This window comes from Rhinopithecus roxellana, chromosome 4 (assembly GCF_007565055.1).
Source record: "Rhinopithecus roxellana isolate Shanxi Qingling chromosome 4, ASM756505v1, whole genome shotgun sequence".
NCBI classification, from domain to species: Eukaryota; Metazoa; Chordata; class Mammalia; order Primates; family Cercopithecidae; genus Rhinopithecus; species Rhinopithecus roxellana.
The window spans coordinates 176531606-176550358 of NC_044552.1; the positions used below are offsets into that span (position 1 = coordinate 176531606).

Here is an 18753-nt window from a genome sequence, read left to right on the forward strand (position 1 = left end):
CTGCCACACTAATCAGAGAAAGATGATGCTTATTTGGATAAAATTGAAAATCCACATACTCTTTCTGTAGGAAAACAGAGAGAACAAGTGCTTATTAAAGAAATAAATTGTAATTTAATAATTAAGCTGTTTTTTCTTTTGTTCCTTCATTTCTTAGCAACTGAAAAACTGAAATGTCTTTTTATTTCCCCTAAAGGAAAATGGAAACATGAGGAAAATAATAGAAGTGCTTTCCCCACTATATTCTTTTCTCAAGTAAGGCATATCTTTCACTTAAAAAAAAAAATCAAATCTGCTCTCTAACCCACACGAGTGGAAAATTAACAGAGTAGCCAGAACAAGTTTTACAAAGTAAATGACAGATTTATGAAATAGATTTTCCTTACATGTTGTTATTTTTCAGCCAAATAGCCAGGCAAGCAGGTTACAAGATAACCTATATAGTTCTGAAATAGTGTAGTATATAGCTTATCATTAGCAACCTACTTCTAAAATACTCATTTCTCTCAATGAGTATCAGAGATACAGGCCATTCTCTTTAAAAGGATATAAAGCTACTGACAGCAGTTCTTTACAGAGAAGAGAGAAGTTTGGTGGAATTAGGCCATGAACCACCATTGTAAGAACAATGTCAGCACATAATTTTGAGGACTAGTGGATGCCTTTTGAAAATGTGCCCATTAAAACCTATCTATAATTTTTATGGGAAATTATTGCCACTGATAAATGAAGCTTTCTAATGGAACTGTTGATGAGCTTAACAACCATATGTGGGCACAAACTCTACTGTAACTTTAATGGAAATAGTCTGTGGCATGACCAGGACAGAACCACTTAGTAGGGAAATTGGAAATTTAATTTCGATCAGATGAACAAAAAATGAAGAAGAATGCTTGAAGTGGTAGCATAAAAAACACCAGCGATTAAAAACATTTGGAACCTTTGCTTACTCTTCAAAAGGCATTTGTTGCCATGGTTTTTCAAGACCTCTGAAAGCTTCAGCAGTGTCCACAAAAGCTGCCAAGAAATAGGGATTCTATACTGATTTTATTTGTCAGAGGCATTTTTGTCTTAATTATCTCCAAGATAAAGATTACTTTGGCCAAAGGGAAAGGAAAAAAAGAAGAACTACCGTCATTTCACAGGTTGAAAGGCCATGATTTAACTCTTCTGAGCTCTTCCTCAAATGCATGCGTGCATGTGTGCACAAACACATCTAAGTTTCGCAGCATCGCATTAACCACTAACAAGCACTTAACACTGGTAATGGGGATGTCATTCTTACATGGAATGAGGTTTTCAGGCCTTGACTTTCATGGTGTGTCTTTCTATTTCTCTGATGAGAAATAGGAGCCAAACACCAAGCAAATTTACCAATACCTGGAGTTAATGCCTTTCTTTCTTTCCTTCCTGCTCGCTCGCTCTTTCTTTCTCTCTTTTTTTTTTTTTTTTTTTTTTTTTTTTTTTTTTTTTTTTTTTGAGACGAGTCTCGCTCTGTCGCCAGGCTGGAGTGCACTGGTGCAATCTCGGCTCGCTACAACCTCTACCTCCCAGGTTCAAGCGATTCTCCCGCCTCCACCTCCTGAGTAGCTGGGACTACAGGTGTGCACCACCAGGCCTAGCTAATTTTTGTATTTTTAGTAGAGACAGGATTTCATCATGTTGGCCAGGATGGTCTCAGTCTCTTGACCTCGTGATCTGCCTGCCTCGGCCTCCCAAAGTGCTGGGATTACAGGCGTGAGCCACCGTGCCTGGCCATGCCTTTCTTTTAAAAAGTTTCATTGCAAAGGCTTTCACTTGAAAATTACATGAGAGTTCATATGTGTACACACTACAACTCTGCTGCCCTCAGCCTCCATAGTTATTTCTATTGCACAATATGTATGTTAACACATGATGGACAGTAAAAAATGTAAGTAGAAATAAGGGAAGGATTAAGCAAGCTCTGGGTCAGAAAAGGAGGCTATGAACTCCCACAGTATAAATAACCTCTAAAAAAAAAAAAAAAAAAAACCAAAACAAACAAACAAACAAAAAAAACTCCACTTGGTTCTTGTTTGGACATCATAAAAATGCTTGTATTTGTTTCTGCAGTTTACTATTTGTACAGCTTAATGTGCTGGTAGCAGCATGTTCTTTCTAAATTGTAGGCTCCCAGAGAGCAGCATTTGGCACTGTAGGACTAATTTATGATTTTCTTGTTTAGAAAGGTCCTTGCACATACACTTTTTATAATAAGAGTGTTTCCTACAAGGTTTGGCAAGACTCAGGGAACGCTTATATTATTATGAAAATCAAGAGGAAGGTTTTAGTTACTTCTCCATTATTAATAATGTGCAACCTTCAAGAAGTATTCAGACCATTCTTTTCATCAAGTTTCTTTAAAATTAATTGAGGAAATTAATTCAAATCCCCACCCCTGGAATATCTGCAGATTGCTGCTGATTCTGTTTCTGTGGCTGCTGGATAATTCCATCTGGACATCCAGCTATCGTCTCAAATGCGCATGTCTAGAATTGAACTTATCCTACCCCCCGATGACTGGTCTTCCTCTTTGTGTCCAAGTCATTCATTTCTCAGCTCATTCAGTCTATGTCTGAACCTCTTTAACTCCTTTCTCTCCTGGATAACCCATATTTAATCATCTTCAAGCAATGTATATCCTTTCATTATAATATCCTTTATTCTATTCCCCTTTTTTCCATTTCACGAATACCAAAAAGTCCAGATTTTTAGTACATCTAAGCTAGTTGAATATCAGCCAAATTGGTCTTCATACGTTGATTCTCTCCCTTCTCTGGTCCCTCCTATATGCCTCTGCTAGATTAATCTGCATTAAAGACTCTTTCATCATTCCTCTTCCATGTTGAAAAAGTATAATGTTTTCATGTTGCCAAAGCACACAAACTGATCCTAATTTCCATTTAGTCTTTTATTTATTTATTGAGTGACTCTGAGAATATTGGGCCCTTACCTTTAAGGAGTTTAGAGTCAGTATGGGACCGAACATGGACAATCAAATATATGCAATATAATGGAATAAAGTAATACTGAGGTCCCAGGAGAGAGAGAACTTCTGCATTATCTTCAGAGGTTTAACAGCAGTCACTTTTGATTAGGATTAGAAGAATTTTCACAGGTAAATCTGGAAAGAAATTCCCAGCAAAGAAATGGAACCATCATATTTGTAGAAGAACAAGTAATTCAGTGTGTCTGGAGTGCCTATTTCAAAAGTAGAAACAGTGACTTTAAAATGACTAGAAAAATAGGCTGGAACAAGATTGTGGCAGTCCTTGAACACTTGTTTAAGGATCATTCCATGGGCTATGGAGGTCATTAAATGATCTTGTACCAAGTATTGACATGATCAGTGATTTGCTTTATGACCACTAATAGAGTGGCAATGTGCAGAATGTCTCGCAAGAAGAAAAAAGAAATAAGCAAATGGCTTAGATGAAGGAGAAGGCAAATGGAAACAATAAATTATTGCAAACATCCTGGTGAAAGGTAATGCAGCTAACTCAGCAATGGTAAGTGGATGAAAATGCATTTAAGAGATAGACTCAACAGAGCTATGCAAGAGCTCTGGAAATGTCAGAGGCAGAGGCTGCAATAAGAAACTATGGAAATAACTAGCTCCCTAGTTTGAAGTATGGATGCCAGAGGGAGTGGCGAGGGAACTGATACATACAGCAGGCAGAAGGAGGGGCTAGTGGCAGAGGAAAACACAGGGGAGTCACTGAGAAATCAGGCTGGGGCAGGAGTCAGGAGCAAGGTTTGGGAGATATTGGTGCAGCTGTAACACTTGAGGCCCCAAATATTACGTTATTATATTAGTTTCCTAGGCACAAGCAATCTTTGGTGTTTCTCTTCTCTCTCCTCTCTCTCTCTCTCCCTCCCGCTCTCTCTCCTCTCTCCCTCTCTCCTCTCTCTCCTACCTCTCTCTCTCTCTCTCTCTCTCTCTCTGTCATCATATGACATTCTCTTCTCCGTGTCTGTGTCCAAATTTTCTTATTATTCTAAGGATATCAGTCACATTAGATTAAGGGCCCATATACTGAAGTATATACTGGAAGTATACTCTAGGTTACACCACAGTATAACTTCATCTTAATTAATTATACCTGGAATGATGTTATTTCCAAATAGGGTCACATTCTGAGGCACTGAGGGTTAAGACTTCCACATATCTTTCTGGGAGACACAATTCAGCCTGTATCAGACACATATATGTGTGTGTGTGTGTGTATACATATATATATGATTCCCTAGGAAACAAGGAGGAAAAAGAAGGATGAAGGTGGAAAAAGAAGGATCTCAGCTTGATTGAAGACAGGACCCTGGAAAATGCCCACTTTAGAGAGCTGAAGAGCGAAACAGAAGGAGAGGACAACAAGCCATGTGTTCTCTCAAGGCTGGCTTACTCAATTTCTCAATACTATTTCACATTTCTGGAATTCTCTTCCAAACTACTATTTATTTGCATGCTTATATCAAATGTACCACTTGCATTAACACTTCTCTTACCAGCCTAACCCACTGACATTTCTTCCTTCCCTGAGAGCCACCAGCAGTTTTTACCTATTATTATTATTATTATTATTATTATTATTATTATTATTACTTTGAAATGAAGTCAAGTCTCACTCTGTCGCCCAGGCTGGAGTGCAGTAGCACGATCTTGGCTCACTGCAACCGCTGCCTCCCAGGTTCAAGCAATTTTCCTGCCTCAGCCTCCTGAGTGGCTAGGATTACAGGCGCACGCCATCACACCTGTCTAGTTTTTGTAGTTTTAGTAGAGACAAGGTTTCACCATGTTGGTCAGGCTGCTCTTGAACTCCTGACCTCATAATCCACCCAGCTCGGCCTCCCAAAGTGTTGGGATTACAGGCATAGCCACCACGCCTGGCCATCTATCATGATTTTGACCCTTTGCCATATTCTACTATTTAGTAGGGATGTGCCCAACATGACTAAAAGCACTGGAACTAGAGCAACAAACAATTCTGACCAGAAATCAGCTGTCACTGAGTTTACATCCAAGTTTGCGTGGTACCTAATGCAGACAGACAATAATCAAACAAATGAATAAATAGGAAAACTTCAAAAGAATCTGAGAGCCGTAAAGAGAAGTAAGAGTAGTACTACTCATGGAAGGGTAATTGGAGAAGGCCTCTCTGAGAAAGTGACTTTGGGCAGAGTCTGAACGACAAGAAACCAGCCAAGTAAAGATCTGGGTATTCCAAGCAAAGAAAAAAAAAAAGAAAGAAAAGCCAGTGTGCCTGGAGTACAGTGAATAGGGGAGAAGGAACAGGAGTGAGAATATGTCAAATGTTTCCAGCTGCAGAAGGAAAATTTTTCTCTTGAGAGTAAGATTTACACTGAGAGCTGTAAACTCCAGACCATAGGATCGGATTAATATATCTAAAATCTCTCTCCTGCTGTTGTATGGAAACTGAATTGTAGAAGAGCAAGTGTGGAAATACAGAGGCCAAAGGGTTAGGATCCCAATTATAGCTCTGGAAAGATAAAACAGTTATGTGATGGAAGGGCAGCCTCCACTTCTACCCCGTTCTCTAACCTTTTCCAGACATAGGGGCACACATCAAGCCAGAAGGTGACCAGACACAAATGTGAAAATAAATGTAAGAACTAATCCACTTTGAGTGAACAAGAGTGAGTCCCCAAGCCCAAAAGAACTAAGATCTCTTTTAACAGAGCTCTACAAAGCAGATGAAGCCAGCCAAATGGGCGAGTTCTTTAGCAAATAAGTGCCTGCTTACCCGCCGCAGCTGTTAAAGGAGCTATCCAGGGTGCTGGACTGTCTCACCCTGACGCTTTCTAAGGCCTGGTGGATCAGGCTCTCAGTTATACTTGTAGGACCTAAGGCCCCCGCTGCACTGACCCATAACCAGTATCTACCCTGATACCATGTCTTCCTGGCCAAAGATCACCTGTAAGTCAACACCTGCCTGGGCCACGTCTGTCTGATCTGATGAGCAGTTTCTGTTGGCACCTTATAAAAATAATATAAAATGGCAACATAGCTAGTGGTATATAAGTAGGCCTGAGCCCCCTCTGTGCCACACAACCTTCTGAAATAATAATGAAAGAGAAGCAGTGAGCTCAGTGGAGTCCTTTTTCCTTGAAATAATACTCAAAGGTAGTATCTGGCTGCTGAAGCTACAACCAGATCTGCTTACATAACCCATCCCAGAGACTCTGTCTAAAGCACATCTTAAGGAACACTACTTCTCTGCCTGCAATGATTAATAAATTCATAAAATATCCAATTTCGCCCCTTCTGACTTAAATAGCATCCTTCACTTTGCTTTTTAAAAAGAATGCATTTCACTGGAGGCCATTACTCAATCTCTTAAGTAATCAAGTTCGTACACTAAGTAGTGGATGAAAATTTGTATGCTTTCAAGCCAAACACTTTACCTCTTCAACCAAAACACTTAGAACACGAGAATAATCTGATGTACACTCATTTCTAGCTCTCTTCTTAAGTAACAAGGAAAACAGGGAGAGCTGCGGCATCTTCAGAACTTCCCACCTACGTGTCAGACCCTTCACCATCCTTAAATGTGTTTGAGGGGCAGTGTGATTTATAAAGAGTCACAGACAATTTCAGCAAAAACTTTTTAGATCCAAGTTATCAAGACTATGATGAGAAAGCAGAACTAGAAACCCTTAAACTCGCTCTGGTATTTCCCTTTTATACACACAAACAAATCAAATACATGGAAATGCTTTTAAAGTATAAAGGAAATCAATTACTTGGTTTTTACACAGTCTAGTATTAAATCCATGGCCCAGAAATGTCTTTGTTTAACAGTACATTAATTATGTTAATTTTTATGCAAAGAATTCCCCATGCTCTGCCTTTCCTCCTGGTCTTCACTCATGGACTCATTCACATGGCTGAACATGCATTCCCTCCTTCTTCACCATGCTCCTTTGACTCACCCTTCAGATTTAATCAGGAAAACTCTGAGAGCCAGACTCAACAACCACCAGGACTGAGTGGAGTTTGGATCCTATAAGACGCTGCCTTCACCTCTATCTTGGCACCATCATCTAATTCCTGGTTTATTAGTCTGTATCCCCCTTTACTTCACCAGTTTTATGAGGGTAGGGACCAGGTTTTTCTATCATTGCATTTCCAGTGTCTTGCACAGGGCTTTGCTAGTAATGCTAGTCAATGAATAAATGAATGAATGAAGAACTGAATGGTTTTAAGTTTCCTCCCTATATCTAAAAGTTAATAAATCTGCCTTCTTTTTAGACTTCTTCCAGAACTTTGGACTCAACATTCATTCCATTTTAAAAACCTAAGATAAGTGACTTCACACTATGACGTAAGAAGTTTCTGAAACCAAGTGGGAATTGCATTTTTATATGCTAAAGTTTCAGTAAAATTCTACTAGCTGGTCTGTGTATACAAGACGGAGATAAGAGTTTGTTGTTGTTGTTGTTGTTGTTGTTGTTGTTTTGTTTGTTTTTTGAGACGGAGTCTCACTCTGTCACCAGACTGGAGTGCAGTGGTACGATCTTGGCTCACTGCAACTTCCGCCTCCCAGGTTCAAACAATTATCCTGCCTCAGCCTCCCAAGTAGCTGGGACTACAGGTGTGCACCACCACGTTCAGCTAATTTTTGTATTTTTAGTAGAGATGGGATTTCACCATGTTGGCCAGGATGGTCTTGATCTCTTGACCTTGTGATCTGCTCACCGCAGCCTCCCAAAGTGCTGGGATTACAAGCCTGAGCCACCAAGCCGGCCGAGATATTTGTTTTTAACTATGAAAGAGTAAGCAGAAATTTTTCAAAATATTTGAACTTGAGATAATGCCATACCAATGAAATATCCACATTATATTTATTGATTTTTATAAATATATTTTCCTTCTGTTTTTTCTGTTCTTAGTGTTTAGAGAAAATACTAAATTTATGGGAATTTATATAATTTTATCTTAAATGCTGAATAAAAACGATGCAAAAAAATTGTGAGAGTATTCCCATTGTTTCTCGGAGGAAGATCATTTCCACTTTCAATCTTAATAATTTTAATTTATAACTGATATTTTCATTTCTTACATCCCTCTATTGCTTTCCTTATCTTTGTCATACAGGTAGGACTTTATCAATACCGACGTACTTTCTGATTGTATCATGAGAACAAGTACATTTACTTCCCCAAATAAATTTCCTAAATAAATTCTAAATTTTGTGGGATTATGGATTATGTCTCACATGTTTTTTTATTTCTCTCAGAACATCTAATCAGGTATAGAGTAAGTTCTCAGTAAAACGTGTATAATCAAAACTTTAGATTTAAAAATCCCCTATTCTCTTTCATAAATAAAGGTATTTAGATCAGAAAAATAAACATTAAAATCAGGGACCAGCCATGCGCCAGGGCTGGTCTGTTACCTATTTTGATAAATAAAGTTTTATTAGCACATAATCACTTCCATGTGTTTACAGGTTCCCTTACAGGCTATAATCCAGTTAAGTAGCTGCAACAGAGACTGTATAGCCCTTGTAAAGCCTAAAATAGTTATTATCTGGCTCTTTACAGAAAAACTTTGCCAACCACTGCTCCAAATCATTTTTACTGATGAGGAAACAGTGTCAGATCAATCCATCCAATTGTGCAGTTAGACCTATCTACTAACCATACCTCTGTCAGATGCTCTTTCACTGCCAAATTAAATGCTTGGTAAAAACAATGGTAGTTTAGATTATATAAAATCAAATGAACAGTAAAACCACAAATTAAGAGAGTTGTCAAAAGACCTCTAAGGGCTTATACTAAGCTAAATCAAAATATAGATGTCATTTTTTCTGAATTAAAATAGCATCACCTAATAGAAGTAAATAGACTGTGTGCATATATTTATTTATTTATTTATTTATGTTTAGAAAAATAGTAATAAATATATTAACTTACATTTAGAATTTATATATATACACACACACACAAAGATTACTATTGAGAATATCATTAATTTTATAAAAATACCAACCAAAAAGTTCATGTGTCTTACAGCAGAGTTCTAAAAGATGTTAAAAGCAATGTGTCGAAGAAAATGCTTTTAAAATAGACCATGTTGACCTCACATGCTACTCGATCAAGATATGAACAGCTTTAAAAAAAAAAAAAAAAAAAACTCCCACTGGCAATGGAAAGAAAAATAAATATTATGTACCATCCCCCAGCTTTCATCCCATATCAGGGTAGGAAAGAGCTATCACAGAAAGTCCATAAGAATAACTTCTTTGATCAATGCTTATTAACTTAGCGGACTCTGGTTTTCAACAAGTTACTTAAATCTGGGTTTTTATAGAAGGAATCACATGAAAACTCCATCAGAAATATTCTTAGTGTTTATATACTAACCTTCACTTAAGCTGAAAATGTAAAGAATAAGAAGAGAGAAAAATGGCCCACACTTAAGATAAAAAATGAATTCGGTTAGCCTAAGCTGCTGTCAGATCTCTGTTCCTGTCAGATAAAAGATATTTAGCATAGATATTTTAGGCAGTAAAAATGATTAGTGTTTCCCCAGGGTATCCTATTATAATGCAATAATAGAGACACTTCTGGAGTAGAAATAATGTATAGCTGACAGTATATTAGCTACAATTGGTAAACTATAGACAAGAAAAGGTTGGAGGCAAGCAGGAAAATGAAATGCTACAGGTAGATACTTAATAACTGTTTGGTAGAGATGATATCTCCCCCATTACAAGACACCAGGCACTGAGTCAGCTCATAGCAAAACGTCCTATCATCCACTGAGACAAGAAAGAGATGGAAGAGAGGAAGGGGAGAACAAGCCAAACTAGAACAAAACAGAATATTTGCCTGGACAAGGCCAGAGTAGAGAGATAATTATGCATGGACAATTAACAGCATATACCAGATCATATAGGCCAAGTTGCCTACCAAACACGAATGTCCATCTGGCATTCCCCAATCAGGGCACAGACATTTCTTTTTTCCTCAGAGATCCAGCTAGTGGAATTCCTCTGTAGAGTTGCTCAAGACTGTTTGAGTTTTGCCAAAAGAAGGAAGCGGAATTACTCAGCCTCAGCTGCCCTGGCATGTGTCAACTCCTTCTCCTGAGACACTGTCTCTTCTCCACGTTTCCACCAAAGATACTAGTGGACCTACTAGGGATTCGTGTTCTGTACAAATGGCTGACTCTATGTCTTCCTTCCTCAGTCGCTTTGGCTCTTAGGATCTGCTCATAGGATCAAAAATAGAAGTCGTTTTCAACACACTATTACCTTGAATACTTCTCTTGAAGAAGGCCTTGCAGCCCTCACAGGACCAGACTCCATAATGGTAGCCTGAAGCATAGTCATTGCACACTGCACAGTAGCGAGTCTCCTTGGCAGATTCCATAGCCATACTTCCCTTGTCATTGGTACTGGCCAATCTCTCTCTGCCACCCTGGCGTCGATTATCTGAATTTGGCCTGGGGGGGGAAAAAAACAGTAAATCCATTAACATTAGAAAAGCAAAACATGCACTCTCTGGGAGATGCAGCAGATCCACTTTATCCTGACATTTTGAAATAATGAATCATAATGTAAGCTAATCTTTCATTACCTCTTGCCGTCTGTTGCAACAAAAGGTATTGCCTATTATATTAACCTTGAGGGGAAATTGTTTATTGCAAACTTGCTTTAAAAACATACTACCTGCACCAGAATATGTTACCTAGAAAAATGACAAAATGAAATTAGCTGGTCTCTAATAGACTTAATGTTTTTGAGGGAATTTACAATTATTTCAGAACCATTAGGGACTCGCCCTCATTCCAACTCTAGACCACACTCAGGGTTTTTCGGAAACAGAGACAAAGCATAAAACGGCTGGGACATTTGGAACTCAGGCGAACTGATGAACAACACGGAACACGTGTCACAAAAAAAAATTCAAATTCTTATGTCATTGTCACATAACCCTGGATATCAGTTTTTATAACTTGAATCTGTAATTTGAAAATACTGTTCTTCAATATTCAAAACTCCTCTTTAGGAACATGTAGAGACTGAGCACGGTGGTTCATGCCTGGAACCCCAGCACTTTGGGAAGCCAAAGCAGGAGAATTGCTTAAGGCCTGGAGTTTGAGCCCAGCCTGCACAATATAGCAAGACTCCACCTCTATAAAAATGCTTTTTAAAAAAATTAGCTGAGAATGGTGATGTGCAACTGTAATCCTAGGTACTTGGAAGGCTGAGGTGGGAGGATCACTTGAGCCCAGGATGTCGAGGCTGCAGTAGGCTATGATCGATCATGCCAACTTCAGCCTGCGTGACAATCAGAGGAATACAGAAAAAAAAAATGTAGAAAGAGAGACAATCAGAGGAACACAGAAAGGAAACTGAAAATGAACGGTAAGAAAATTCTAGGAAAACCAAGAAAATAAGGAAGTAAAATACTTTAAGAAAGTAGAAAGCTAAAAAAAAATGTAGAAAGAGAGACAATCAGAAGAACACAGAAAGGAAGCTGAAAATGAACAATAAGGAGATTCTAGGAAAACCGAGAAAATAAGAAAGTAAAATGCTTTAAGAAAGTAGAAAACTTTACGGAGAGGATGATCAAGGATGGCAAATAGGGCAGAGAAGTCCAACAAAGCAAAGACTGGTTAAGTGAATTCAGACCTGACAAAGCAGACTCTTAGCAAGGAGTTTCCTTAGACAGGTACAGGCACAAGCCAAAATCCAGCAGATGGAATGTAAGGAGATGAAAATGAGGGAAGGCATTCCTCTGAGAACTTGGAGAATAGGAAAGATACAGATAGGGTGGCAGCTGAAGAATGTAAGACCCAAGAAAATGAATTGTTTAGAATGAAGAGACTTGAGAAGGCCTTGTGTAGACTGAAGGGCATGGGCCAGGAGAAAGGGAATGGTTGAAAGCACAAAGAAGAAGATAAAAGAATAAAGCCAAGAAGGAAACCAGAGGAATTGGGATTAAAAACACAGGTAAAAGAAACTGCCTCAATGAAGACAACTTGAAGAACAGTGGAAGGAAGGAGGTAAGGAAAGTAGAGGAAGATGAGTTTGCATCTCTCACCTGACCAGGCATAGGAGTAGATGTTATATTGGCCCAGGACTTGGCAGGCATGTGCAATCAAATAAAGGTGGGATAAGAGCCTAGCACAGTGCCTGGTATGTAGTTGGCACTCCACAATATATTTAAATGAATGGAGAGAGTGTTCGAAGTTGTATAAGAAAGAAAGGTAAGCAGACATTGAAAGTATAGATGGAGTGGAGGTTCCTGTGAACATTTTCAAAAAAACGAAAATCCTAAGATGAGCTAAAGTCAATTGATGATAGCCCTTCCAGGGTCTCTTGGCAAAGGAAGCTCAAGCTTCCTGCTTCCATTCCCCACCCAAATACCCAGACCACACCGACTTTCACTGGTCCTCTCTTCACAAGTCCTATCTTTCCTTTTAGCCCAAATAGTATAACCTCTCCCTGCCTTCTCACTCATTATTATGGCTCACAATTTTGTGGTAGTGGTTCTCAAACTACATTTTCCATAATATTCACAAAATATCGGCTCCTTGGGCTGAGTACGTCTGACTTTGCCAATTTTTTTCTGTTCTAAATAACTTAGTTCTGAGGTTGGCAGCCTCAAATAGGAATTCTTTATTTTTTAATGTTCTTTAGAGAGCACTGGCTCACAGTTTTCAATTCTAGTTTGTATTCTGTTACCCACCTCTTTCCATTTCACCACCATGCTGTCGAACCCACCCTCATCAACCTCAAATCTTTTTATTGTTTGTTTACTAATAACTTATGCATGATTCAAGTCAGTAGGAAGCAGCTATGAATATCTAACTGTAGAAGCTTAGTGCCTTTAGGGGTGGGAGTAGATATTTAGCAAGTATGAAATTGACAGATTCAATGTCTTATAAGCCTTATTAATTGTTGTATCTAGCTCAGTGCCCAGCACATAGCAAGCATTCAATACGTTTGTTGAATGAATGAAGGAATGAGTGAGTCAACAGTATACGCATGGCCAGAAGTTCCAATGTGTCAAGTATCTTCCCACTCAGCCCTACATAATAAAATGCTATATTTTTTTAAATTGTGGTAAGATATATATAACACAAAATTCACCATCATAACCACGTCTAAGTGTTCATCAATTCAATCGTGTTAGATATATTCACATCATCGTGCAACCAATCTTCAGAACACTTTCATTTCACAAAACTGAAACTCCATACCCATTAAATAGTAATTCCCCATTTTCTCCTTCCCCTGTCTCCTTCTACTTTTGTTCTCTGTGAATTTGGCAATTCTAGATACCTCATTAAGTAGAACCCTACTTTTGCTTTTTGTGTCTGGCATATTTCAATTAGGATAATGTCCTGAAGGTCCATGAAGTGACTAATATGCCATTGTCTGTATATACTACACAGACTGTTTATCCATTCATCCATCTATAGACATCTGGATTGTTTCTACTTTTTCGCTATTGTGAATAATGTTGCTATAACTATGGGTATAAAAATATTTCTTCAAGACCCAGATTTTTAATTCTTTTAGATATATATCCAGAAGTAGACTTACTGGATCATATGATAATTCTATTTTGATTTTTTGAGGAACCACCAGTGTTCCCACAGTGGCTGCACCATTTTACATTCTCATCAACAAGGCATAAGGTTTCTATTTGCTCTATATCCTCTCCAATACTTACTCTCTTCTTTTTCTAATTTAGTAGCCATCCTTATGAGTGTGAGGGGAATACTGCATTTTTATGTCACCTTTTGTCTGAATGCCTCTCTCACCAGCCACTCCTAATCCGCATAAACTTGAATTAACATCCCTGTTCTGAACTCTCCAGAAGAATTTTTTTACTTCTCTTCTGCTACTTACTATATTAATCTTCAATTGATTAATTCTTATTTCCATTACTACCTGCAGTGGTGCATTCATAGCTCACTGCAGCCTTGAATGCCTGGGCTCAAGCGGTCCTTCTGTCCCAGCCTCCTGTGTAGCTGGGACTGCAGGCATAAGCCAATGTGCCCAGCAAGAGACATTCATTTTGGTTCTATGATAATACAGAAAAACAAAGGGCATTTGAGGCTGAGAGAACCTGTACCTAGGCCTATCTGCTGGGACTGATCTAGCCATAGGTACTCTAAAAAATACATAAAATAAATTTTAAAAATTTCTTTAAAAGACTCTTATTTTCCTTCTTTAAAAGACTCAAAATGTTTCAGGGTCTGCCTTCCTAAGGGGAGACTTCACAAACCCTAACTGAGCCTTACCTCTTTATTATAAGTGAAGGTTTATCTACTTCTTTAGCAAAATCACTAAGCTACCTCCTTCCTTGTAAAATTCTTATCTTTTTCTCATTGACTTGTCACCAAACCTGTACCGTTTCTCATCTTGGGCACTTTTTCTTAAGACTCAGAGAGGAAGCTGACTGGTTTACCAAGCTACACATTAAGACATTACATGTCCTTCAACCTAACAGATGCCTGTAAAGATTCTCTGGAAAGAAGTGGGGCTGAAGCTCGAATGAGAAATGAATGCAGGGGGGGCGGAGCAAGATGGCCGAATAGGAACAGCTCCAGTCTCCAACTCCCAGCGCGAGCAACACAGAAGACCGGTGATTTCTGCATTTTCAACTGAGGTACTGGGGTCATCTCACTAGGGAGTGCCGGACAATCGGTGCTGGTCAGCTGTTGCAGCCCGACCAGCGAGAGCTGAAGCAGGGCGAGGCATCACCTTACCTGGGAAGCACAAGGGGGAAGGGAATCCCTTTTCCTAGCCGGGGAACTGAGACACACAACACCTGGAAAATCGGGTAACTCCCACCCCAATACTGCACTTTAAGCAAACGGGCACACTAGGAGAATATATCCCACACCTGGCCGGGAGGGTTCCACGCCCACGGAGCCTCCCTCATTGCTAACACAGCAGTCTGCGATCTAACCGCAAGGCAGCAGCAAGGCTGAGGGAGGGGCGCCCGCCATTGCTGAGGCTTAAGTAGGTAAACAAAGCCGCTGGGAAGCTCAAACTGGGTGGAGCTCACAGCAGCTCAAGGAAACCTGCCTGTCTCTGTAGACTCCACCTCTGGGGACAGGGCACAGATAAATAACAACAACAAAAAAGCAGCAGAAACTCTGCAGACGCAAACGACTCTGTCTGACAGCTTTGAAGAGAGCAGTGGATCTCCCAACACGGAGGTTGAGATCTGAGAAGGGACAGACTGCCTGCTCAAGTGGGTCCCTGACCCCTGAGTAGCCTAACTGGGAGATATCCCCCACTAGGGGCAGTCTGACACCCCACACCTCACAGGGTGGAGTACACCCCTGAGAGGAAGCTTCAAAAGTAAGAATCAGACAGGTACACTTGCTGTTCAGCAATATTCTATCTTCTGCAACCTCTGCTGCTGATACCCAGGCAAACAGGGTCTGGAGTGGACCTCAAGCAATCTCCAACAGACCTACAGCTGAGGGTCCTGACTGTCAGAAGGAAAACTATCAAACAGGAAGGACACCTATCCAAAACCCCATCAGTACGTCACCATCATCAAAGACCAGAGACAGATAAAACCACAAAGATGGGGAAAAAGCAGGGCAGAAAAGCTGGAAATTCAAAAAATAAGAGCGCATCTCCCCCTGCAAAGGAGCGCAGCCCATCGCCAGCAATGGATCAAAGCTGGTCAGAGAATGACTTTGACGAGATGACAGAAGAAGGCTTCAGTCCATCAAACTTCTCAGAGCTAAAGGAGGAATTACGTACCCAGCGCAAAGAAACTAAAAATCTTGAAAAAAGAGTGGAAGAATTGACAGCTAGAATAATTAATGCAGAGAAGGTCATAAACGAAATGACAGAGATGAAAACCATGACACGAGAAATACGTGACAAATGCACAAGCTTCAGTAACCGACTCGATCAACTGGAAGAAAGAGTATCAGCGATTGAGGATCAAATGAATGAAATGAAGCGAGAAGAGAAACCAAAAGAAAAAAGAAGAAAAAGAAATGAACAAAGCCTGCAAGAAGTATGGGATTATGTAAAAAGACCAAATCTACGTCTGATTGGGGTGCCTGAAAGTGAGGGGGAAAATGGAACCAAGTTGGAAAACACTCTTCAGGATATCATCCAGGAGAACTTCCCCAACCTAGTAGGGCAGGCCAACATTCAAATTCAGGAAATACAGAGAACACCACAAAGATACTCCTCGAGAAAAGCAACTCCAAGACACATACTTGCCAGATTCACCAAAGTTGAAATGAAGGAAAAAATCTTAAGGGCAGCCAGAGAGAAAGGTCGGGTTACCCACAAAGGGAAGCCCATCACACTAACAGCAGACCTCTCGGCAGAAACTCTACAAGCCAGAAGAGAGTGGGGGCCAATATTCAACGTTCTAAAAGAAAAGAATTTTAAACCCAGAATTTCATATCCAGCCAAACTAAGTTTCATCAGTGAAGGAGAAATAAAATCCTTTACAGACAAGCAAATGCTTAGAGATTTTGTCACCACCAGGCCTGCCTTACAAGAGACCCTGAAGGAAGCACTAAACATGGAAAGGAACAACCGGTTCCAGCCATTGCAAAAACATGCCAAAATGTAAAGACCATCGAGGCTAGGAAGAAACTGCATCAACTAATGAGCAAAATAACCAGTTAATATCATAATGGCAGGATCAAGTTCACACATAACAATATTAACCTTAAATGCAAATGGACTAAATGCTCCAATTAAAAGACACAGACTGGCAAACTGGATAAAGAGTCAAGACCCATCAGTCTGCTGTATTCAGGAGACCCATCTCACATGCAGAGACATACATAGGCTCAAAATAAAGGGATGGAGGAAGACCTACCAAGCAAATGGAGAACAAAAAAAAGCAGGGGTTGCAATCCTAGTCTCTGATAAAACACACTTTAAACCATCAAAGATCAAAAGAGACAAAGAAGGCCATTACATAATGGTAAAGGGATCAATTCAACAGGAAGAGCTAATTATCCTAAATATATATGCACCCAACACAGGAGCACCCAGATTCATAAAGCAAGTCCTTAGAGACTTACAAAGAGACATAGACTCCCATACAATAATAATGGGAGACTTCAACACTCCACTGTCAACATTAGACAGATCAATGAGACAGAAAGTTAACAAGGATATCCAGGAATTGAACTCATCTCTGCACCAAGCAGACCTAATAGACATCTATAGAACTCTCCACCCCAAATCAACAGAATATACATTCTTCTCAGCACCACATCACACTTATTCCAAAATTGATCACATAATTGGAAGTAAAGCACTCTTCAGCAAATGTACAAGAACAGAAATTATAACAAACCGTCTCTCAGACCACAGTGCAATCAAACTAGAACTCAGGACTAAGAAACTCAATCAAAACCGCTCAACTACATGGAAACTGAACAACCTGCTCCTGAATGACTACTGGGTACATAACGAAATGAAAGCAGAAATAAAGATGTTCTTTGAAACCAATGAGAACAAAGATACAACATACCAGAATCTCTGGGACACATTTAAAGCAGTGTGTAGAGGGAAATTTAGAGCACTAAATGCCCACAAGAGAAAGCAGGAAAGATCTAAAATTGACACTCTAACATCACAATTAAAAGAACTAGAGAGGCAAGAGCAAACACATTCAAAAGCTAGCAGAAGGCAAGAAATAACTAAGATCAGAGCAGAACTGAAGGAGATAGAGACACAAAAAACCCTCCAAAAAATCAATGAATCCAGGAGTTGGTTTTTTGAAAAGATCAACAAAATTGACAGACCGCTAGCAAGACTAATAAAGAAGAAAAGAGAGAAGAATCAAATAGATGCAATAAAAAATGATAAAGGGGATATCACCACCGACCCCACAGAAATACAAACTACCATCAGAGAATACTATAAACACCTCTACGCAAATCAACTAGAAAATCTAGAAGAAATGGATAATTTCCTGGACACTTACACTCTCCCAAGACTAAACCAGGAAGAAGTTGAATCCCTGAATAGACCAATAGCAGGCTCTGAAATTGAGGCAACAATCAATAGCCTACCCACCAAAAAAAGTCCAGGACCAGATGGATTCACAGCTGAATTCTACCAGAGGTACAAGGAGGAGCTGGTACCATTCCTTCTGAAACTATTCCAATCAATAGAAAAAGAGGGAATCCTCCCTAACTCATTTTATGAGGCCAACATCATCCTGATACCAAAGGCTGGCAGAGACACAACAAAAAAAGAGAATTTTAGACCAATATCCCTGATGAACATCGATGCAAAAATTCTCAATAAAATACTGGCAAACCAGATTCAGCAGCACATCCAAAAGCTTATCCACCATGATCAAGTGGGCTTCATCCCTGGGATGCAAGGCTGGTTCAACATTCGCAAATCAATAAACGTAATCCAGCATAGAAACAGAACCAAAGACAAGAACCACATGATTATCTCAATAGATGCAGAAAAGGCTTTTGACAAAATTCAACAGCCCTTCATGCTAAAAACGCTCAATAAATTCGGTATTGATGGAACGTACCTCAAAACAATAAGAGCTATTTATGACAAACCCACAGCTAATATCATACTGAATGGGCAAAAACTGGAAAAATTCCCTTTGAAAACTGGCACAAGACAGGGATGCCCTCTCTCACCACTCCTATTCAACATAGTGTTGGAAGTTCTGGCTAGGGCAATCAGGCAAGAGAAAGAAATCAAGGGTATT

The 18753-nt window shown here is 39.5% G+C and overlaps 1 protein-coding gene across 7 annotated transcripts in view; it reads right to left on the reverse strand.

Annotated features, from left to right (window-relative positions):
* ESR1 (estrogen receptor 1) overlaps positions 1 to 18753 on the reverse strand; it is a 469479-nt gene that overhangs the window by 263009 nt on the left and 187717 nt on the right. For all 7 annotated transcript variants that reach the window (XM_030928659.1, XM_030928652.1, XM_030928653.1 and 4 more), the window contains one exon: positions 10302 to 10492. In XM_030928659.1, the coding sequence (XP_030784519.1) occupies positions 10302 to 10492 (191 nt within the window). The remainder of the gene's footprint in view (positions 1 to 10301; positions 10493 to 18753) is intronic.